Below are 23988 nucleotides of genomic sequence, written 5' to 3' on the forward strand. Positions count from 1 at the left end.
GTTTCCCCTATGAGTTTATTCAGAAACTGGCTCTCTACTGAACATCTACCTGCACCACTCTAAAGAAAAGTTATCCGTGTCGCATTAGACCTCTTTTCAAACTATCATTCACCCTCCGCTCACACACACACACGTGAATGCACACACACTCCCCTCCCTGCAAACAGAGAAAGGGAAGTCCCCAAATGGTATGTTATGAAGAGACAGCATCACAATGCAAGATTTAAAGTGACACTTCACACACCAAAATAATAGAAGGGGCTTTACTTTATAATGTTTAAGAGACATCCGTCACATTTGCCAGCATGACGGGATAAGGGAAAGGGAGTAGCTGTACTTTACACTGGCAGTCCATTTTAGTTACTTTTTACTAACTTAGGGATCAAAAGTGTTGTTTCGATTTATCACAGTGGACAGCAGAGTCCTACTCACTCCCCATCGACACACTGACACAGATCCAGAAATCAGTGGGACGAACAAAGATGGTGCTGGAAAACCCCACACAGTCAAAGAAGGCAGCTGGGAAGAGACACCAAGTCTGCCCACCAACCTGAGGATAACAGTACCAGCTGTGCCCGAATTTCCTGGCTCCCAGGTCAACACAGAGACCTCTGTGGCCCATTTGAGTGAATTCCTTATTTATGTATGGTTCATTTTGTTTCAAAATGGATAAAAGCATCTGCTAAGTCATACTTAAACTAAAATACCTACTTCATAGAAAAAGATGAACACCTCAATTTTTTTAAATGTGCAAAAATAATTCACAGAGGAATACACATGGCCAAAACCTCATGAAAAAAATACTTACTTTTAATTAGTTTAAGTTAGTTAAACTAATTAAACTAAACTAGAAATTTAATAATCAAAAAATAACTTCAAATTAAATAATTTTTACCTATCAAACTAGTAAAAAGAAATTTTTAAGAGAAAAAAAATTAGAAGGCAAACATCCCCCCAAACAGTGATCAGAGAATAAATTGGTATCATTTTTTGGATGGAATTTAGCAGTCCATGACAAAAAAAAGCTTTAAAATATACACACACTTTAGCCAGCATATACACGTATAGGAATTTATTCTCATGGCATAATTGGCAATTATACCAAGATGTATGTACAAGAACATTCCCAACAGTGTGGTTTATTACACACTGTTTCCCATTAATTGCTAAGTGGAAAACACAATGGATCAGCTCAGGATGATAATCCATGCACACAGAAGAATACTAAGCAGGCATTAAAAAGTACTTTTGTGTAAATCATTAGTTGGTTTATGTGGAATCTTTTATTTTGTTACATATTTCTGTATCCCATAAGAATTTTTCCAATGAGGGTGCCTGGGTGGCTCAGTCAGTTAAGCATCTTACCTTCGGCTCAGGTCACGATCCCGGGGTCCTGGGATCGAGCCCCACGTCAGGCTCCCAGCTCAGCGGGGAGTCTGCTTTTCCCTCTCCCTCTGCCTCTCCCCCTGCTTACGCTCTCTCTGTCTCTTTCTCTCAAATAAATAAATCTTAAAAAAAAGTTAAACATAGGAATACATGAAGAGAAAAATAACCTGACACTAAATACATGAAAACGTTAGTAACGGTTTTCTCTGAAAAGTGGGATTACCCATCATTTTATTTTCTTTCTTCTGCTTATCTGAATTTTCTGCCTTTCCTCCACTGACTTAGTATAATCTCTAAGTAAAAAAGGATGCGGGTGGGGAGAGCAAGTTAGTTTCCAGCATGAAAGCCCAAGTGTGACTAAAGGAAGCCGAGGCCTGCTGATGCTCCTTCTCCTGCCATCATCATCACACACACATTTTTTTTAAAACATACGTAGCTTTCTCATTTTTATTGAGAGTCTAACCTTAGAATTAGGAACGGGGATGAAAACGTGTTTTTATACAATTTCTACCTTAGTTGGTCAAACCTTGGTTTCCAATCAGAATTCACTTCCATGACAGACACACAGAACCCAAATGTTAAGATGTGACAGCACTCTGCTTAATGTTAACTACCACTTCTAGACAGCAAAAGTGATGCAACACCATTAGGCTTTCACACAAAGATAATGCAAAGGCAGCTAAAACTCCCACTCTAGCTCAGACTCAACGAACGATATGCAACAAATCTATTTCTAAATCTGTATAATGACCAAAAAATATTTTCATATAATCAATAATTTTTCCTGACCCAATCTATAAAACAGTCCCTTTTAACAAAGCAAGGGCACCTGATTATGTATATGCAAACAACTTTTACAAATTAACTTTCAAATGGAAATTCCCTACTTGGAGAAAAAGAACTCAAGGAGGAATACCTCCACCCCAAGCACTGGGCTAGATGCTTAATATGTTATTTTATTTCACCTTTACAAGAACTCTATGAAATATTACTAAGGCCCCTTTTTAAAACAGGACACCAGGGAAGGTTGGTAATTTTACTAGAACACTAAGGACACTAAAAGTCTGAGCCAAGATTCAAACCTGGTCCCCTCATTTATGCCTCCATTTCAATTTTCCTCTTTCCAAACCCCTCTTCCCATCCTTCACCTTCCCTCCGTCATCCAGGCCGGATCTCCTTTCTGCCCTTACCACTGAACACAGACTGGATATTAACTCTTTGTCAAACAAAACATAGTCTTCATACCACTCAACTTCCATTCAATTTAATCAGTCATTTTGAAATAGTCATAAAATCAAAATTTAGTACATACTCCAATTTAAAAACGCATCAAGGGGCGCCTGGGTGGCTCAGTCAGTTAACCGTCTGCCTTCGGCTCAGGTCATGATCTCGGGGTCCTGAGATCGAGCCCCACGTCGGGCTCCCTGCTCGGCGGGAGGCCTGCTTCTCCCTCTCCCACCCTCCCTGCTTGTGTTCCCTTTCTCGCTGTGTCTTTCTCTGTCAAATAAATAAAATCTTTAAAAAAAATAAAAAAATAAAAAAATAAAAACGCATCAAAATTAAAGCTTCCTGACACATAAAGGATGTTTTGCAAAGAACAAACCAAACTGTTAAACAGTTTTGAGAGTTTTTGAGAGTTTTCACTTAGATCCTTCCTTATCATTTACTTGTTCTATTCTACACATGTTAATTCAAACTCATAAATTGAAAAAAATTCTCATTCAGTTAATGCAAATGTACATCATTCAAATCCTCAACTGCTTGCCTATGAGGTCCTTACCCACTCTCAACTTACAGTAACCAACTTACTCTGAAAGAAATCACTCCCAGGAATTGACAGGACACTGAAGATGCCTCCTCATACTGAATCAACTCTCATGCAGAGATACGTCTTTTATGCATCCAAACAGCCCCCCCAAAATTAAGAGTCTATAGTGATAAAGCCATTCTGTTGGCTCTTCTCTGGACTTGCCCTTCAAAGAGCTCTAACACATTATTAATGGTGGGACAGAACCCCTCCTGGAGGTTCACGCTCCCAAGGCTCCTTTCCATCTTTATTTCTCTGGGGACCTAGCTTGTTGGAATTTCCAATATTTTGCTCTATACACCATTTCCCACTTTCCCTGCCTGTTCCTAGAAGACAGACAATATCTATTACCATTTGTGGAGACTGACAAAAAGAGTAACGGGGAGAGAGGAGGCTCACATCTCTACAAGCCCAACTTGCAGAGCATTTACTTCCAATGCATCTCCATAAGTAAACAATAACTCAGCTTGCAGAATTCAATTTCAGGATTTCCGCCCCCACACAGTTATTCTAGGCTTTTGGTTCAAAATACAGCCCATGCTCTCTAACATTAGAAGAGAAAGAAATTCTTTTTTTTTTTTTTTTAAGGATTTTTATTTATTTTTTGACAGAGAGAGAGACAGCAAGAGAGGGAACACAAGCAGGGGGAGTGGGAGAGGGAGAAGCAGGCCTCCCGCTGAGTAAGGAGCCCGACGCAGGACTCGATCCCAGGACCCCGGGATCATGACCTGAGCCGAAGGCACTCAACGACTGAGCCACCCAGGTGCCCCAGAAGAGAAAGAAATTCTAAGCAAAAATGAAGACTGATAATCATTTTAAAAGTACTCAACTACAAATATATATTATAAATGTTTTTAGTCCTCTGTAAGATCATTCAAGTGTTTTTATGTTCAAGTTCAACTAATATTTACTGAGCCAAATTAATCTATATCAAGTAATTTCATAAACATCATCTCATTTGAGGCCAAACAAACCTATGAGGAGATTGCTGTCCTTATCGCAAAGTGAAGATAAAGAAGAAAAGGACAGCCTCGCTTGGTGTGTGAGCATTTCAGTGAAAATATTTAATGAAAGTTACATCTTCATAAGTTATTAACACTGCTACCTGGAAAATACCACACCTTCTTCTTGCTATGTTCACATTCCAGTCGTTCTTGAGCTACAGGATTAGATACTTGGAGGGCTTGTTAAGGGCTGTAAAATTGCCACCCCACAGAAATAACTTTCTGGAGGCTACATACAAAAATGGATCTTTGGTACCAACTACTTCACTCCTCAGATTGCTTTAGAAAACCAAAGGCTTCTTTTTTGAACTATTTAAATAAATACATCACTGTATCTGAAATATTCTGAATATTCTACAATAAGAAAAATAAATATGGTGGCACATTTTACTATAATAAGCAAACTTGTAGGCAATCCTAAAATACAAATTTAAAAACTAAACAGGTGGGCCTCCCAAGCCTGCAAAGTCCAGGACCACAGCCATCGTTACCAAAGGACAGCACTGACTAACCCTCGAACCTCTCTTTTGGAATTACTTTAAGTTTCATACCTACAACTACACAGATATATCTGGAAAATCTCCCAACAATAGATGCTCAGTAAATGTTCACAGGTTTGAGGTAGGTGCCCCAATCAACATTCAATGGATCAACAAAATAACTTATTCTATTCTTAAATTAGAAATTTTAACACTGGGGGGCACCCGGGTGGCTCAGTCATTAAGCGTCTGCCTTCGGCTCAGGTCATGATCCCAGGATCCTGGGATCGAGCCCCGCATCGGGCTCCCTGCTCGGCGGGAAGCCTGCTTCTCCCTCTCCCACTCCCCCTGCTTGTGTTCCCTCTCTCGCTGTGTCTCTGTCTGTCAAATAAATAAATAAAATTAAATAAATAAATAATTAATTAAATAAATAAATCCTTCTTTTTTAAAAAAAGAAATTTTCACACTGGGCTATAGATGTTTAAGGATTCCGTATAACCCTATATATCATATACCATATATCATATGCTATACATATATCGCGCATCTGTATATTTTCTGGGCAGATTTTCAAAAGGGCCCACAACATAAAAAGAATAAGAACCTCTCGGCTCTGCTAGCAGGAAAGGAATGGAATAGGCAATCAAGAAGCTTGGACTCTAGGCCAGACTCCAGGACTGACAGCTTTAAGCCATCAAGCAAGCCACTTCACACTCAGATTTCTCACCTGTGCAAAGATTTAGGGCATTTCCAGTATTCTTTTATTCCACAAACAAAAATCTCCATGGTGTATATCACCAGTAATCTATACAATAGCACACATTATATGCCAAACTCAGTGCTCCAGAACGTAGGACAGTGGTAAAAGCACATGGTAAAAGCTTCAGAAACAGGGGTTAAATAAGGGAATAAATACACTTCCAAAGAGGTTTTTTCTTTTTTTTTTTTTTTTTCCACCAGACTGAGCTGCCAATCTGACCACAAGTTAACTTATTTGGGAAGGTCACTTCATTCTCTATATTTCAACGCCCTCATCTGTCCTGAAGTTCCTCAGAAAAGAATACGATTGGCTGAGAAGTTTCTATGACCAACTCTACAGCCACTCCCACTTTAAGTACCAAGTTCAAAATCTTCCCATTGCTATTAACCACATAGCTTCACAGTAAGCCTAAGACACCAGCAGCGCCATGCTCACTCCCACCGCTTCTCCTTTCTACATACTGAGACCAGGGCTCAGCAAACTTTTTCTGTAAAGAACCAGCAATAAGTATTTTCAGCTTCGCAGGCTATACGGGCCCTGTCAGAACTACTCAACTTTGCCACCACAGGGCCATAGCAACCATCGGTAACATGCAAACGAATGAGTGCAGCTATGTTCTAATACAACTTGATTCATGAGCTAACATCTGAATTTCATAGTATTTTCATGTGTCTCGAAACATTTTTTTGTTTAAACCACTTAAAAATGTAAAAACCACTCGTAGCTGCAGGGCTATAAAGAACAGGTGGCACGTTGCATTTCCATGTGACTCAGGTCTTTGCCTCTGGTACTACTTTGGTGCAGGTGAGAAGCTGGAAAGAAGAGCTGATTCGTACTTTCTGGAAAAAGGTTCTACAGGATCAGCTGACTGACTTCTCTACTCTCTTCTGTCTTGCCTCCATTTTTAACTTAGAAATAATCTGAAATTAGACCTGTTGAGCTAGCAAAGACTAGAGAATGCACTTGCTAACATCTAATGCTAACAGTGCAGACCGATAAAAAGTTATTCACCTCTTTAAATAATTAAAGTCCTCTCATTATAGAGAAATAACTTACCAATTTTAGTTGAAACACAATTCTACATCTTCGCGCCATTCCTGACTCAAAAGTTGTTGCCTAAATGAATGCCATGCAAATAGAAGCAGTGAACTATTGGTTTTCATTTATAAGAATGGCCTGGAGGCAGGGGGAAAGGGGGGACACTATGAAAAAGATTAACAATACTTGCTTTAAAAAGCTAGGAAAAAATATGTACTTTTGGTGGCTACGTAAATTAGTGCAATCCTTCTGGAGGTCTGTTAGCAAAATTCACCAGAGATTAAAATGTGCATAACTTTGGACTTAACAATTATACTTCCAGGATTTATCTTAAGAAGATAATCAGACAAGTGAGCACACATATATATAACAGTGAGTTTCATATTCAGAAGAACTGTTAATACCATAAAAAGATTAAAACTATTTAAATGTTCAACTGGTTAAACAGTGGAAGGAATGCAATGGAATTCTAGGGGGCCATAAGAAATAATTATGTAGATGAAACGATCTGACACGGATATGTCTACAGCACACTGAAAGAGAAAAGCACGTTACAAAACTGCATGTGCTGTTTGATCTCAATTGCATGAAGTGTCTATATATGGTGTTTGTATATGGACCAGTGTACGTAAGAGACAGAAGAAAAACAGAGACACAGAAGCAGAGACTTAGAAGAATGTTCACCAAAATATTCACAGATGATTTTTACTTCATTGTTTATAGTTTTCGGTATTGTTTACATTACTTTACAATGAGCATGTATTACATTTATAATTTTAAAAAGACTTATTAGAATGTACACCAAGAATGAACCCTAATGAAAACTATGAACTTTAAGTGATAATGATGCGTAAGTGCAGGTCCCTCGAATGTCTAACAAATGCACCACTCTGCTACGATAGTGGAGGAAGGTGGCGGTGTGCGGAATTCTCTGTACTTCCTGCTCAATTTTGCCGTGAACCTGCTCTAAAAAAAACCGTAAAACTGCTCTAAAAAATAAAGTCAATTAAAAAAAAAAAACTTATCAGAACAATTCACAGGCAAACAACTCAGAAGTTCATCTCATGGGAAGCGATCTGAGACCCATGGAAGTGAATCTGAAAGGCTTTTGTCAGAAGCGGTTAGAACACTGCAGATGGCTCAGCATGTGGGGGTGGGGGGTACTCACAGCAAGTATCACACACGGAGTCCAGCAGTTAAGCTGGCTAGCAAGCAGTTCCTCTCCAGAAATTGCTCAAAGAATGCTCTCCTCTTAGGAGAACCTGACTGTTTTGTGCATTCACCCTGAGGATATTTGACTGTTTCTCTCCTGTTGTTTCTGATTTAATGGAATGTTTTCAGTGAAAGCTTAGAGGACTTAAGACTGCGTTAGATAATCAAGGGCTCAAGAAAAGCAATTTAACACTTTGTCTTAGATTAGCTTTAAAATGGAGTTCTAGCTGGGGCAAGAGACCAGGCTGCTAAAAGATAAGCCAGTCTTAAGGGGCTTTAATGGAAGAACAAATGCCAAGATGAGATTTTAATGATAAGCTGTTTGTTACGTTAATAAGAGGCATTCTGATGCAAGTCTGAGGCTAACATCAAGGTTGGAATAAATTAATGGGGATATACTAAATTTTATTTGGTGTTTCTTTTTCTTTAGAATATATACATTCTACCTGATGCTTCCTACACTTTGCCTAATGCATACTTCTACATACATGTCAGATGTATCTACTTTTAACAGAGCAGAAGGCTTACAGGTTTCTGTATGGAATACAGACCTTGTAGTCGGAACTATCTGAATGATATCCAGTTGTTTTTTTTAATCGCAAGAAGGAAAAGCCAGCCTTGACAAGAACTAAATCTTTAAATCTAACAAGAACTGGCAATGTCATAAGATTCACCAACTGTAGTGGTATACAAGTCAAGTACCTTAAGTTAACAACGCAGTATTAATGCGTTTATAAGTAGAAGTCAAATCCCTAATAGGTCATGACTCCAAATTACAACATTCATCAAGCTGAGTATAAACCTATACTACATATGAATTTCAATACAAATGAAGCTTAATCTACAAAAGACACTACTAATAATTTACGTACTATGCCCAAAAATCTCCAATGTTACGTTGGGTAAAATAGGTACAATAAACTTAGGTGTAATATTAATATTCATGATATTTGTTCAAGCTTAGCATTATACACACAGAACTAGACAATGCATTTCCTGGTTTCCAGACATTATCCTCACTAAGATTACCATTAACCTGGTGGAACATATTTGTTAGTTTCCCTTGGGAAATTTCTAAAATTAAAAATACCATTTATTTGGGGGCATAATTTTGTGGTCAAGACATTTTTAATCATTCAAGCGTTATCTTGAGTAATTAATATCATTTTTTGGCTGGGCAGTTCTACAAATATAGCACTCTTTTACTTCAGAGGTAGTGAAAAAGCATACTGTGATTATTCTCATGCTAAATCCTCATTCCCTAAGGCCCCTTGGGTTAACTGTCATCAGATTTATTGTAAGGGATTCACAACAAACAAACTCAAAATTACTGGAAGAAACTGTAGGAATCTTCAAGTTAAGAAACATTGCTGGTCACACTGAAAACAACAGCAACATACCTCAGACGCACAAGTGTCACAGAACTTCTTGATGGAAAGTATCCAGACATTTCCTAGGCAGATTTTATTTTTAGGCCTGTGTATGTTTACATGTGAAACAGATGTGAGTCAATTTAAGACCATCTGATAGAAATGCTTTTCTAACCACCGAAAAACTTCACTTGTTTTGAAAAGGAGTCACACCAACTGAGATCCTATCAGAACATACGGAGCTTCCCCAGAACACCTGATCTGAACTAAATGCTGAATTTGCATGCAATGCTCCAGCAAACAGTAACAACCTGCTTTATCTTCATGGCTATCTTAATGAGGTATTTTTTATTAACCCCATTTTTAAATTGAGGGTTTTGGGGCCCAGAGGTTAAGTACCCAGAGAGTCACAAAGCTAAAGGTAGGATCTGAAGCCAGGCAATCCAACGAACACTTTTAAACGCCTCACTGTCAGGCAGGAGACATGGGTTCTGGTTCTGCATCAACACCACTCTCAACAGGGAGGAGCAATGCTCCTCTGCCCTTGACAGCCTCACCTCTGTAAGGAATATGCTAATGCTCTGCGCAGTCCTCCAGCATCCTCATGAGGATGTGCAATAAACAAAATTAAAGCCTTCTGCGGAGTCCAAAGCACTATATAAATGTGCCATGTGCTAAATATATCCAACTCTGAATATTCCAGCAACACAAGAGTTTACTTTCTAAAACACAGAGAAGACCCTAACAGTGTTTTATTTGTGGCCACCGCAGAGTGTCTTTTATGGTATCTGTCTGGAAGCCTGCAAAGTGACAGACCAAAGTCTTGGCTATCATGCAAAACACCCTGAACAAGGTAATATAAAAAGGGGATTTGACATTTATTGTTGAGGACAGCCAAGCAGCTTCAAAAGACAAATGTAAACAGCAGCTGTGTCCAAAGAAACACATTTTCTCTTTAATAAAAATATTCTTGAGGGGCGCCGGGGTGGTTCAGTCGGTTGAGCACCCAACTCTTGGTTTCGGCTCAGGTCATGATCTCGGGGTTGTGGGATCAAGCCCCAGGTCAGCTCCTGGCTCAGCAGGGAGTCTGCTTCCCTTCTCCCCCTCCCTCTGCCCTTCCCCCCCACACACACACTTTCTCCCTAAAATAAATAAATCTTTAAAAAATATATATTCTTCACGTCTCGACCTTTTGGCTAAGATCAAGTGTAGTAAAAAATATATATTCTTGATGTTAAAGAACACATGAAGATGACTTTTAATTTCAAAATGTCAAATCCTGAGAGAATAGAATGATTTCTTAAAAAATGTACAGAACATTGATAAACAAGGAGCCAGAATTCTTTCTTACCTCCCACATGTACACATTATTCTTAACCTGAGATCTTTTTTTCTTATCACCAACAAATGGCCCAAACTTTTTGCCTTTTAAAATTGGTTTAGTGGCCCAGACACCTGGAAAATAAAACCAATATTTTTATAATGTTACTGTGGTTATTTTAAAGATTGAAGCATTAAAGTGAACTCTGTTTCACAAAAAAGTTAAAAGGCTAGCAAGATAATGTTAGATCAATGGAGAGCAAGTGAAGTCAAATGAAATCAAGTCTTCCACGAAGATTATTTTTCTTCTTTATATTCTTCTGTAGTTCCCAAATAGTCTGTAAAGAACCTTTGTTTTGTAAGTAGGAAAGAAATGTTTTATATTTGTTTCTATTTTTTACATGTAAAATTACCCAGATGGTACAATCACAAATACCCGGAGAAGAGCACAATCACAACTAAAGAGAAAAAAGATGAGAAAGGAGTGAAACTAGAAATCATTTTAAACTCCTCTTTCTACTTTTCTGCAGATTTCAAATGGTCTCCAATGAAAATGAATTGCTTTTACAAAGGCTTGGAAATGCCGATTTATGAACGGTATTTTTGAAGTCTGTTTGCTCAAAGTGGAACACCCTCTCCTCTCCAGCTAAGTCTCCTGAAACCTTAGCTGCTGTAACAACTCATTTGGCAGAACTTCAAACGGCCCAGAGTCACACGTGCCGCTGCTCCACCGTATTCCTCAGCCGTTTCCGGGCTCTGGGCACTGACCAGAGGGCAGGCACACAGGCTGAAGAAGCAGCGGGCAAAATGGCGGGAGACAGACCTGGAGTCAAGGAACCAGCACCCAGAGGTGACACCCACTGACAAAAGCCCTCTGGACAAGTTCCCTCATCTTCTGCTCTCAGAAGATGCACAGAAGGAAGGTGGAGGCTGAGCCAGTCCTGACCAGCTAGGAGGTTCAAATTTCACTCTTCTGTAGGTCTATGAATCCAATTTGATGACAGAGGTAACAATCAATTAGTGGAGCTCTACAATCAACCACTTTCATGTGAATGATGCAATGCAAGTGCTCAAGTGACTTACTGAAAAATTTTTCGATGAGAATTAGAAAAGCATTTATTAACAATTTATTCACACACACATACACATAAGCTGGAATATCAGAAATACATCTTAAAAAAACAAAAAGGGATACAAACATGATATATTCCAAAACTGTACTTTGACTAAATTTTTATAATTTACTTCCTTATTAGCCTTCTGTCTAAAGATTAGGGCACAAAAACAAGACCAAATACATAAAAGCTGGGTTTGCATTCGATGAGAAAATCCAGCCAGAAGCATTCAGATACACTCAGGTCGTCATTCATTCAAGTACCTACTGAGGTCCAGAACATGTCAGGTACTGGAGACAGAGGTAAGTAAGAAATGAAGGCACACACAGTCAATAAAAGGGGCAGATGTGAAAACAAATACAAAATAATGGAATTAAATATAACAGCATACTCACACTCAAGTCCCAGTGAAATCAGAGAGGAGGGAACAATACACTCAGTAGGAAGAAGAGCCCCGAGGAGACAGTGGGAGGGAATACTCGGGCTAAGTCACAAAGGATGGTAGGTGGGCGTGTGGGTATTTCTGGTTTAGTTTTATAACCTATGTCCACCCTGGATTCTTGACTGGAAAATGCAGAAATTCCACATAATCTTCCAAGTCTAAGTGTAAATCTGTCGCTTTGATGATGAGCTCCCTACCTTAAACGCTCCCAAAGGATGCCTGGATAAAGGTGGCTCTCCCATCCCCTCCCCGTCTCCTTCTGGGACCCTGGTCCTCACCAATCCGAGTCTTGTCAACAGCAGATGGGAAAAGCCTCACTTCCTCTGGAAGTCCTCGAAGCACATGTTCAGGTACCTCAGCCAGGCTCTCAGCAGCTGCAACAGGCTCAGTGTTCTGCAAGTCAAGAAACAGAAGGATCAGAGCAGAGGGAAGCAAACCCAGTTAGCGTTTTTTTCTTTTCTGGTCCAATAAGCAAATATGCAAAACTGTAACTGAAACCTGAAGCTGGCAAGCCAGACCAAGACGACCATGCTGTGGAACATCTCAGGAGCTGCTGTGATGGCTGTTTGTGAGTCTCCAAAGGAAACTACCGCCACCTTCAAGCAAGTCTGTGTTAATCTATTTTGTTCCAGCCACCTGTAGTCATTCTCAAAATATGTAAATATCTGGCACCATACTATTTTAAACTCCCACAGAATCTGGAAGTACAATACAGCTTAAGCTTACTTTTAAGTCAAAGGCTACCATCAGCATTTTAGAACATTTAAAAAATAAAACCCAACACTCCCTACTTAAAAGAATACTTTCGGCACACACTGTAAAGGACCTCTCACCCCATCTATGCTTTCATCGCTCCGGCAACAACACCCCCTTTAACAGGGGCTTGAATATTCCAATCAGAACACTACAACTTTTTCTGGGCCCTCAATGGAAATGTGACCTTTCCAGGAAACCGTAATTTACCACTTGTATCAAGTCACTAATAGCAAAGTCGCCAGAATATCACAGTCTTAAGAAATAGAATTTTATACATTACTAACCAGTTTTCACTTTAATCTTAAGAAATAAGATTACTATTAGGTATGAATATAAGGGAACCGAAAGGGGAAATCTGAGCCAACTGGTAAAACATGACTATTATTTTAAAATTAACACTCAATCAAAGGAAAATCAAGTGTCTTTTAACTCTTATCCCATACACCCCAAAGAACTGATGTGCATCACAACACCACTAAGAACGATGGGTTCTATAGTCTAGGTGTTTTTTATTTCACTGCAAGGGAATCATTTCTCAAGGACTTTCAAAGAAAGCAAAGTAGGCAAAAAGCAAACTCCAACCTAAAGAGGTTAATTTTCCTACAATGAAGCTCTTACAGATCTAAGAATATTTTGTGCAAAGATGAGAATATCATCCAAATTTGTGTACTCCCAACATTTCGCTTTTTTTTCTTTTTTTAAGTATCAATAGGCTGCTTCAAGAGAAATAAATCCCATGGCAATGAGCAACTCATTATGAAAGTCTGCTCTCTGGTCTGCTCTGAGCTGGAATGCACACAAGTGGGCATCTACAGACTGAGATTCATTTCTCCAGCAGGGCAAAGCCGCCTGTGGACCCTTCAGAAGCACGAATGCTTTGATCCTGCTGGATCTACAGCGTGGTCCTGACAATGTCACCAAGCACAAGTTAAATGCCTCCCAAAACATGGGAATATCAAAACTGCCCCCAGAAAATGGGTCTTATGGTATTTTTAATTAGCTAAAATGTGAATAAATTTAGCACACAAATGTCTCACTTTTAAATATAGTACCTCCATTTTTAAAACTTTATAAACGGTTATTTTGGCAACATGAATAATTTTTTTTCCAATGGAGGAAAAGGTATTAAATTGGTAGTCGGTATCCTAGGCTACATAATAATTAAACACTGATAAATTAAGCAATATTAAGAAGTACTTAGCCAAAACTCTGAATCCTATCAGTGTGTGCCCATTAAAAAGCAGAGTGAGGGAGTTTTCTTCTCCTTCCTCAGATGGGACCCTATTCTAAGATTTAAAAGGATTTGACACCATTTAACTTCCCCAAGAGCTTTGAAAAGACAGTGTGTCAGCTACTCTAACCGATCCTTCCAGGCACTAGGACTAACAAGCTAATATTTCCTGAGAAACTCCTTGGGGCCTCAGTGCAAGGCACTGTACTAACAGTCTTCCACGCATGATGGCATTTACTCCAAACAGCTCAAGGGGCAGGGACTGTCACTGCAGCCCCCACCCCCGGCTTCCCCCCAACCCTCACCGTCCCCCAACACACACACACAATGAAAGAAACTGAAGCTTAGGGAAGTTGTCTAAATTGCTCAAGGCCAGGATTTGAACCTCTGTCTGTCTGACCCTGAGCCCAAGTTCATAACCACTGTGCCATTTCCAGTTAAGATTCTCCTGGATATGGTCTGAGAATCTAATGTAAAACATGGTTAACTATAGTGGACAGCACTGTATTATAGAATTGAAATTTTCTAAGAGTGTAGAACTTAGATGTTCTCACCAAAAAAGATAAATATGAGAGATGATGGATGTGTTAATTAACTAGACGGTTGCATATATCAAAATACCACGACATACACTTTAAATATCTTACAATTTGTCAATTATACCTCAATAAAGCTAGAAAAAAAAATATTCTGCGGAATATAATCTGAGAACCTATGCCCTAAAACCTCCAAACTTCCAAGGAAGTGTCAGAAGGAGACGGCTGACATTCCCACAGGAAATGTGTAACTTGAGTGTAATATGGAGACCATGTACGTTTACATTTCTGATACACCTATGAATATAAAAGACCTCAGCAGAGCTGCCCCTGGAAAAAGATAAGACTAATTCCTGTGCACTTACTTACCTGCTTTCAGTGAGCCCATGTTTTTAAATTTGAGCTCATTTAACTAGTGGAGGAAAGCGTTTTTTCTGTTTATGTTAGTATCCTTCGCACAAGACAACTAAAATTCAAGGACCTCAAACCACACCAAGTCAACCCTGGCCAGCTCCAGGAATTTCCTCTCCCCTTTCCAGCAGCAGTGCCTATGGCTGGAAACTGCCTCTCCTTTTCCTTATTTTTCCTTCACAGCTCTTACCACAATTTTAAGTAATTATTCGTACAATTATGTGTTTAATATACCTCCCCTGATAAACTACAACGAAGACAGATGGTGTCTATCTTATTCAGTGTTGCATTCCCAATGCTTAGCAGTAGACATGACATGTTTGTTGTCACTTAAATACTTGAATGAATACATAATTCTTGTAAATGGACTTAATCTTTTTTTTAGAAAAAGGAGGGCTAGAAATAAATAAAATAGCAGGGTCATCAATCAGAAAGCATTTTTTCCATGTGTGCCTGAATTTCTTGAATTTGAGGTAGGTATATTTCTAGGTCAATAAAAGAATTCTTTTTTAGAAAATGTGATATATGCTCTCAATTCCCAGCAGCCAATTTACAAGTAAATCTTTGGAAGAAAAGAATTTTTAAGAGAATATTTCTCTCCCCCACACACTTATAAACTGGGATCTCATTTACACAAACATACATACATACATACGTACATATACATATATATATATGTATGTATATATATATATATGATCTTACATATAAGATCACAATCTGATCCTGGGAATATTCCCCAGATTAATTTTTTTCTAAAAGAAATTGCAGCATCTACTCAATTTCTGAGTGCCTTCAACGCGCCAGGCAATGTTTTAAGCATCTCATTTGCCTTAACAATGTGTCACTCTAGTGAGGAAGACAGACAAAATCAAGCAAGGATATATAATGCCTGGTACTTATTGATGCTCTGAAGAAAAATCAAGCACAAGAAGGGGACACAGTGATGGAGATGGAAAGGGTGCTATTTTAGACAGACAGAGTGCTTCCAGAAGACCTCTCTAGAAATGGGAAGGGCATTGTGTGAGAGTATGGAGGGCAAACATGCCCAGAAAGGTAATCAGCAAGGGCACTGGTAATCCAGCAAGCCTGGTGTGCTCAGAGAACAGATAGGCAAAAAAGACCAATGTGTCCAGGGCAGAGAAGGTGAGGGAAAAGCAGATGGAGCTGAGGTAGGAGAGGAAGGCAGGGGAAGTGCCTGAGAAATCAATCACCTGCTGAACTGCACAGACTATGAGGAGTAGAAGGTGACCAACCAGAGGCCAAACTGCAAGCTCCACAAAGGAACCTTGGCTGCTCCTTCCTCTGGGGTGGCCAATAGCCCCCCAGCACCCCATCCTTGCTGTCCCGGAATAAAGGCACGTCCCTATTTCCAGGGTTTCTGACACTGATCACTGTGATAAGCATAGAGGACGTTACAAGGACTTCTCTGCTTTCCTTTTACATAACAGGAAACATAAGAACTCATTATTTCACTGCTCAGTGAAGTATAGCCTCCAAACATGTATCAGTGAACTGATCTGGAGCAGTGCGGGTTAAATCTAATGTATTAAATTTAAGCTAATTTAGTAAGTTACTCAGTTATTATCAATTGATCTTCATTAAATCAATGTCTACAACTTCCTAACTCAAACTCAAAGAAAGTCAATACCCCCTTCCCTCGCCTCCCCTCCCCAATTCATGGCCAGGAGCAGTTCTCTTTCATTCATTCAGTCCATCCCTCGATCACTAACAAACATTTCCTGAGAGCCGGCTGAGGCTGGCACTGTGCTGGGCAGTGAAGATATGATGGTTAATAAAGCTGATCCAGGCCCCCTCCTCACGGAGCTCTTTAGACAAACTCTCTTTTCCTTTCCCTAATACCTAATACCTTCCCTTTGGCCCCGGATGACCTCCCCATGCTGGATGGTGGGGGCAGCTTCAGGAGTAGGACATTTACTCCTTCCTCTGAGCCAAGCTCTGGGCTAACCATCTTTCCTGTATTACCTCACAAAAATCACAGCTAACATGGACAGATACTCAGGATCCCACTCAGACACGATTCCAAGCTCTTTCTATGCAACACCTCATTTAATCCTTGCCCCACCACTCCGGTAGTAGGTACTTTCACTTTCCAGATGAAACTGAAACCTGCCCACAGTCACAGCTAGTAAGTGGCGGAGCTAGCATTTAAACCCAGATAGTCAGGCTTCAGGGTCTAGATTCTCAAATACTATGCCACAGAGCTGTCCTGTCAAGTAACTATCCCAAGCTACGTGGTTTTAAAGTAGCAGAGCCAAGACAAAATCCAGATGGACTCCAGAGTCCACATTCCAACCACTAAGCCAGCGGGGCCTCGCACGATCATCTAGGGCCACCTGTCGGGGGTCCACGAGGTCAGGGCTACTTTTACAATAACGCTGAGATGTCATTTGCCCTCTTCATCCTCAGGTGTGTAGAGGGGAGTTTTCCAGGGGTCGTGACAAGTGATGATGTCATCCATTCCACTAGCTAATGGATCTGGGATGGCTGGGATAAGTAGCTTCTGATCTTGTGTTTTAAAATTTTCTGATTTATGAATAAAGCCTGTAGTCTAACTAACTCCTGAACTAGGTCTATTTCCTGATTCTGATACTGTAATAAAGATGTTACACCACTGGGTAAAGCTGAGTGAAGAAGAGTCCAAGGACTCTCTGTACTACTTTTGCAACGTCCTGTGATTCTATACTTCCAATTAACATTTTTGTTTCAAGGGGTGCCTGGATGGCTCAGTCCGTAGAGCATGGGACTCTTGATCTCAAAGTCTTTGAGCTCAAGCCCCAAGTTAAGCTTTAAAAAAACAAATGTGTTTCCATTTCTAACATGGTAAATATCCACTGATCTAATCCGCATAGACAAAAAGCTGGAGGATTACTGCACTAAACAGACCACCTCTGCTCCTCGGGCACCTCCCACCTCAGGCCTGAGAAGCAGAGAACAAGAGAGATTCTGAGAGACCACATGGAGAGAATGTAGGGACCCAAGAGGAAATCGAAGAAGGAGGGCTGGGCCCACACATCCGCATCCTGCCTCCCCCCTCCTTCTCCACTACGACTGGAGGGGCTGCTCCCTACGGGCACAAGGGGGGGGTTTCATATTAAGGGTTTCACTGTGAATCACTAAAGGAGAACAAGGAAAATATATCAGAATAAACTGGGATAAGTAGATTCAAAGGCAATTAAAGGCAACAACTTCTTGTCTGCGACCCTTTCAAGCTCCTGCACAGGTGCGAAAGAAAAGCAGCAGAGCTCCTCCCCTTTACTTGAAGCGCTGGCATGGTGGGGCCGAGACCCAACAAGGCCAGACCCATCAGGGTGCCCGAGGCCTCCGCCCTACCCTAAGGAAGCCTGTCCCCGCTGTCCTAGGAGCAGGATTTCCCCCGAGGCTCCATTAGCACACTCTCCACCTCTCGGGGCACTCTGCACTTTGTAAGCACTGACTGGCTGGCTTGTTTAATGGCCTCTCCACCAGAGGCAAGTTTAGGCTGCAGACACAGGGGGCAGGTTCTAGGTCACTCATCACCGCACCAGGTGCCTGATACAGGATGCCTCGCTCTGAGCGGTGGTTGCTGGAAACAAACACGTATCCGGCAGTCAAGTGCCATGAAGTCTGGGTGCACAGAGATGACTGTACGAGGGTGCAGACTCAACTGGTAATGGAGTCCAGCAGAGCGGATGAGATCAGAGACCGAGACACAAGCAAGGACAAAGCCCTCAGGATGCCACTATCTAAGAGTGGAAGACAAGGCCAGGAGCAACGTCACAGAGGAAGAAGGGGCACCAAGAACAGGATGTCAGAAAGGCTGGGGAAAAGGTTCGAGGAAGGGGGAGATGTCAACAGTCAAACGCTGCTGGGGAGCTCAAAGTACTGTCATGTCCTAGCCCTTTCTCCAATTCCCACTGCTTCCATCATCCTTCCAATCTGAAATAACCCAGCAGTCTCCTCATCCTACACATGTCCAACGCGTGCCCCATGAACCAGCACTGCGCCGCCTGAGGAAAGCAGCAGCGAGGACAAGACGGGTTCTGCCCGCCTGATGGGGTGTCCCACTGGGACCCATGAAATAAAGAGTGTGATAAACAGATAAGGAGTGGACACTGTCCCAGTTAGGGTAGCTGTGGGGATGGGGGCGGGGGGCATCTTAGAGAAGATCACACACACACAGACACTTGGACTTGAAAGATGGGAATGGCCATGTATTAAGGACTGAGCATTCCAGGGAAACATCCTGAGGAGACAAAGGGCTTGGCATGTTCAGGAACAGAATGAGATCATTGTGGCTGGGTCAGAGTGAGCCAGGGAGAAAGCAGAACCTGTAGAACCGTGAACGCCAGGGCAGAGACCCTGGAGTGCATCTGGAGAGCGATGGGACACCACTAAAGGAGACTGACAAGATGTGATGGGATGGTTTTCTGGTTTCCAGTCTCTTCTATATTCACCTTCTCTAAACCCCTCTGCCTTCTTGATTAATCATTCTAAAAAGCATCTGGTTCAGAAGTCTTTTTAAAAACTTTCGAAATAAAACCCAGTAGTTACTCTACTGGTTTCGGAGTCTTTCAAGGTTCGAGAGAGGCAAAGTAAATTAGGTACCTGAGAGCTCTTCCCAACCTGACATAACCCTTCCCTTTGTCCAGAAGGAGGCTTCTACTGCCTCCTAGTGAGTCTGTTATTGCTGAGACAGCTGTCAAATCTCAAACCACCTTCCTCCAAGGCAGTAAACTATGGAGCCACAGCCTTTCAAGTCAAATGGGAGTTTGTTCGGTCTATCTACAGCTTTAAGGGGAAAAAAAAAAATTCTCCTGGAAGAAATCACAGAAAAATCCCGATTTTACTCTTAAATGTCCTCCCTGGTCCCTACAGGCACCACTCTCTGGAGGTCCTCCTAACTCCTTGGGGTCTTTCACAGGTCAGGTTTTCAGCTGACAGGGCTCCCAGACCACTGATCCTTCTTGCCTTCAATTCTTCTGACCAGTCAGTATCTTCTACAGCCTTCCAGGTCAAGTTCAAACCCTAGTTCACCCATGAAGATGTTCCAAACAACTCACGATAATTGGCCGCTTTTCTGACTTCCTATGTGGTCAAGTTTATGTTGTTGTATGAATACAGAACTCTAGGCCTATAGAGAGAGAATGGTCCCATGGGGAGAGACACGGTCAGCAATGAGGGGGTTTGAGGTCAGTGAGGGGGTTTCTGTGATAGTCCACACAAGCAATGCCTTGGTCTGAACTAAAGCACTAACAGTGCTTAGAAAGTATGTTATTGGGCAGAATCCACACTTGGTCACCAGCTGAAAATAATAATGATGATGATGACACTTGCACAGTGTTTCCTATATGCCAGGTATTGGCCTTTACCTTTATTAACTCATTTGACCACAACCGCATGGGGTGGCCACCACTACTACGTCTATTTAACAGGTAAGAGAGCAAATACTAAGGGGTCAAGTGACTTGCCCAAGGTCACACAGCTGGAGTGGCCAAGGCAGGACTGAAGGTGGAATATGAGTCACCAGACAGCAAAGGTGAGGAAGAGCTAAATAATCCTATAACCTTTTTCTCTATCAAAGCATTAATATCAGAATAACAAAAAATATAAACCTTCTTGCCATAGTTCCTTCCACAGTTATATAAGGAAATGTCATCCAAGTTGCTAATTCTTTTTCAAATTTCAGAAATAATATATTTTCATTCAGAAAGACAAGGCCCTAGATCTCATAAAAATTGCTAATTTATCTAGTAGAAAACATGATTCAAAATGAGATTTAAGTGCCACCATCATTAAACATGTTAATTTTCTGAACTATACATTAATTAATTGAGGTTTAAGTCCTAACACATAGGAATCACCTTACTTAGTAGGAAGTCTCTTTAAAAAGTCTGAAAAATCAAATTTGCATTTATAATTACTTATAAAAATGTAATTCTGTATTAATAATATGGTAAAACAGCAAAAGTGGTTTCAATTTTTTATACCTTATGTATTTTATACCTATAGATGTAGATAGATCGATCAATCGATCGATCAATCTAGGACAAGGAAAAAAGGGGAAGATAACCTAAAATGAAGGATAGAAAGCCATCCAAGTTTTCACTCAATCTTTAGAAATACAATTATAAACAGATTTACCTGCATGGTCAGATGGTCCCCCATAAAATGTCCTCTGTGAAAGGAATAAATTACTGATACCTACAACAACATGGATGAATCTCAAAAACACTATACTGCTCACAAGGAGACAAACACAAAAGAGCAAGCGCTAATGATTCCACTCATGTGAAACACAGGAAAAACCAACCCACAGGACAGAAAGCCAATCAGTGCTTGCCCGGGGCAGGGGCTGGCGGGGGGAATACTAACGGCAGAGCAGCAAGAAAGACCTTTTGGGGCAGTGGAAGTATTCTACATCTTGAGAGCAGTGGATGTAGGTACTTGTCAAACTTAAGACTTATACACTTCAAATCAGTACATTTTAATACACAAAAACTATACCTCAAAGTTGGTTTTTAAAGTAAAATAAGGGCACATGGGTGGCTTAGTCAGTTAAGCATCCAACTCTTGGTTTCAGTTCAGGTCATGATCTCGAAGTCATGGGATCGAGCCCTACATCAGGCTCTGCACTCAGCGTGGAGTCTACTTCAGATTCTCTCTCCCACTCCCTCCGGCTTTCTCTCTCTCTCAAATAAACAAATAAAATCTATAAAGTAAAAAAAAGTAAATGACTTCTACACTCTCCTATTTAAATCATGTTCAAATGAAACTTTAATGGTCCCAGAAAATAAAGGATAAAAATACTGATGCCAAGAAAAAAAATATTTTTTTCTTTCAAGATTTTTTTCTGACCCAACTCAAGCATTCCTCTGCTCAAAACCCTCCAACAAATTTCCCATCTCCCCAGGCAAAGTCTACTCTGATCTTCACAATGACCACGAGCTGAGCGCACACCTCTCTGCCCACTCATTCCTCCCTCATCTGCTCTGCTCCAGGCACACGGTAGCCTTAGAACCAGCCTGCTCCAATCCCTACACTCCCCCCACCTCTTAGATAGATACCCCCGGAATCGGGAGGCTAACTCCGCTACACAGCACCATGTGGCATGACACTGGCACTGGCCTCTGTGACGAGGCTGCACGTACCATCTGAGATAGGCAGTACACACGAATGTCTTTATTTTTAAAAATATAAACATAAGCAAGTTTTACTGGTATTTCATTTAAATTTATATCAGTAACTCTTTTTACATACTCCACCCAGAAAACGACCATAAATTATTGTATCTGGTTGTAATCTATTTAATTAAAGCACCTAGTTTCTTAAATATTCAACTTAATCAAAACACTGGAGAGCGACAGCAGTGGCTGGCAGAGGAGATCAGATTGAACATGGCTTCGCACTGAGAATGTGTCACAGTATATTCACACTGAGATCATATTATTCTGCAACAGACTAATGATAATCACCACAGTTAATTGCTGTTAGCAGCAAAAGATATCCGAGAAGCAGAGTGCTAATACTTTAAATTCTATGAACCACTCTTCTTGGTTTAAACTTGCAAACAAGACTCTTAGCTACTATTCTGGGAGCAAACAATGGGGGATGGGGGATGAAACAACCTTCAGTTTATTGAAACAGCACTAAGTTGTGTTTGGTTAAGGAATGAGTATGACTATAATAACAATAAAGAGATGAGGACACAGAACAAGAAAACCTTCACACCATCTCTGGAAAACAAATATATCGAATAGTTCTGAAACACATAAGAGAGTGCCCTCTCTCACAAAGCTGGCAGGCCCATTAAATTGTCCAACTGGAGAAACTATCCTCAAATACGGTGTTAATCTGAATAATAAACAAGCTTATTGCTATCCTCATGCCCAATAAAGATAAAGGTGATGCTCTAAAAAATGGAATACAGATGTCACTGTCCCGTGGCTTTCCACTGCAATTCGAATAAAATATAAACTTCTTTCTATGGCCCTTAAGGCTCTATGAATCTGACCCCTGCCCCTCCCCAACTTCATTTTGTCCCAGAGTCCCTGATGCTTGCCAAGCTCCAGCCCCCAGCCTGCTCTGCCTGTGCCCTTGAACCAGCAAGTTCACTCCCACCTCAGGGCCTTTGCACTCACTATTGGCTCACTCTACCGAGATTTTTCTTTCCCTGGATCTTCATATATCTGATTCTTGGCCATCACGTGAGTCTCTGTTTTAATTGTTACTCACCTCTTCAGAACAGCCTTCCCTGACCGTGGAATCCAAAGAACCTTCCCCTGCCTTCATTCATCATTCTTTACCACACTACTGGGTTTCACTGTCTGCAAGGCACTTTTCACGACCTGAAATTGTCTCGTCTTCTGCTTTTCAACTGTCTCTCTCTGACTAGGTAAGCTGCAGGGCAGAGCCCTTGCCTGTCTGGTTCACTGCAGAATCCACAACATGCTGGGGTGCAGTGTACACAGGAACAACGGGGGAACGAATGAACATCCAGAACAGCGAAGATAATGCAACTATGGATGGCTTATCACAGTTCTCAGGTTGGATCTGCAGCATCCAGTGATTAAAAACCGCTTTTGTTATTTTACTACATAAAACTTTTTAAAAGTCTAGAAGGCTAAGTTGCTAAATTGTTCTGCTACAGGCTACTGGCAATACTTTAGATCAGGATGTAGAGATGCTGCCATCATAAGCTACTATGTTGATAGAAAGTTTCAAATATCAGGAACAACTTGAGTTACCCAAAGATAGTTTTAAAAAAAACCTAACTGTGACTCAAATCAGAAACCAAGACAGCTGTATTACCTCATTAGGGCTAAAACTTACACAATGCTCCATGTCAATTATATCTCAATAAAGCTGGGGAAAAATCACTGAGGCTATACCCAAAATACTACAATTCTCCTCTCCTCCCAGGCACCTGACAGGATTGCACTGCCCCCCCCCCCACCCCGGCCAGCCCCTAACACCCTTGTTTTAAGTTAGATGTGGCCATATGATGACCTCAGGCTAATTAAATATGAGTAGACGTGATGTATATTGAGACAAAGCCTTCATCATCTCTGGTTCTTGAGCAACTACAACAGTGGATTCACACAGGATGCGCAGAGAGAAC

General features: G+C 40.9%; 1 protein-coding gene across 5 annotated transcripts in view; it reads right to left on the reverse strand.

The window, feature by feature from the left end:
- The window catches only part of PRDM2 (PR/SET domain 2), a 117652-nt gene that overhangs the window by 75005 nt on the left and 18659 nt on the right, over positions 1 to 23988 (reverse strand). For all 5 annotated transcript variants that reach the window (XM_078073779.1, XM_078073780.1, XM_036094271.2 and 2 more), the window contains 2 exons: positions 12212 to 12326; positions 10408 to 10511 (listed from right to left, as the gene is read on the reverse strand). In XM_078073779.1, the coding sequence (XP_077929905.1) occupies positions 10408 to 10511; positions 12212 to 12326 (219 nt within the window). The remainder of the gene's footprint in view (positions 1 to 10407; positions 10512 to 12211; positions 12327 to 23988) is intronic.

Source organism: Halichoerus grypus, chromosome 5 (assembly GCF_964656455.1).
Source record: "Halichoerus grypus chromosome 5, mHalGry1.hap1.1, whole genome shotgun sequence".
NCBI lineage: Eukaryota > Metazoa > Chordata > Mammalia > Carnivora > Phocidae > Halichoerus > Halichoerus grypus.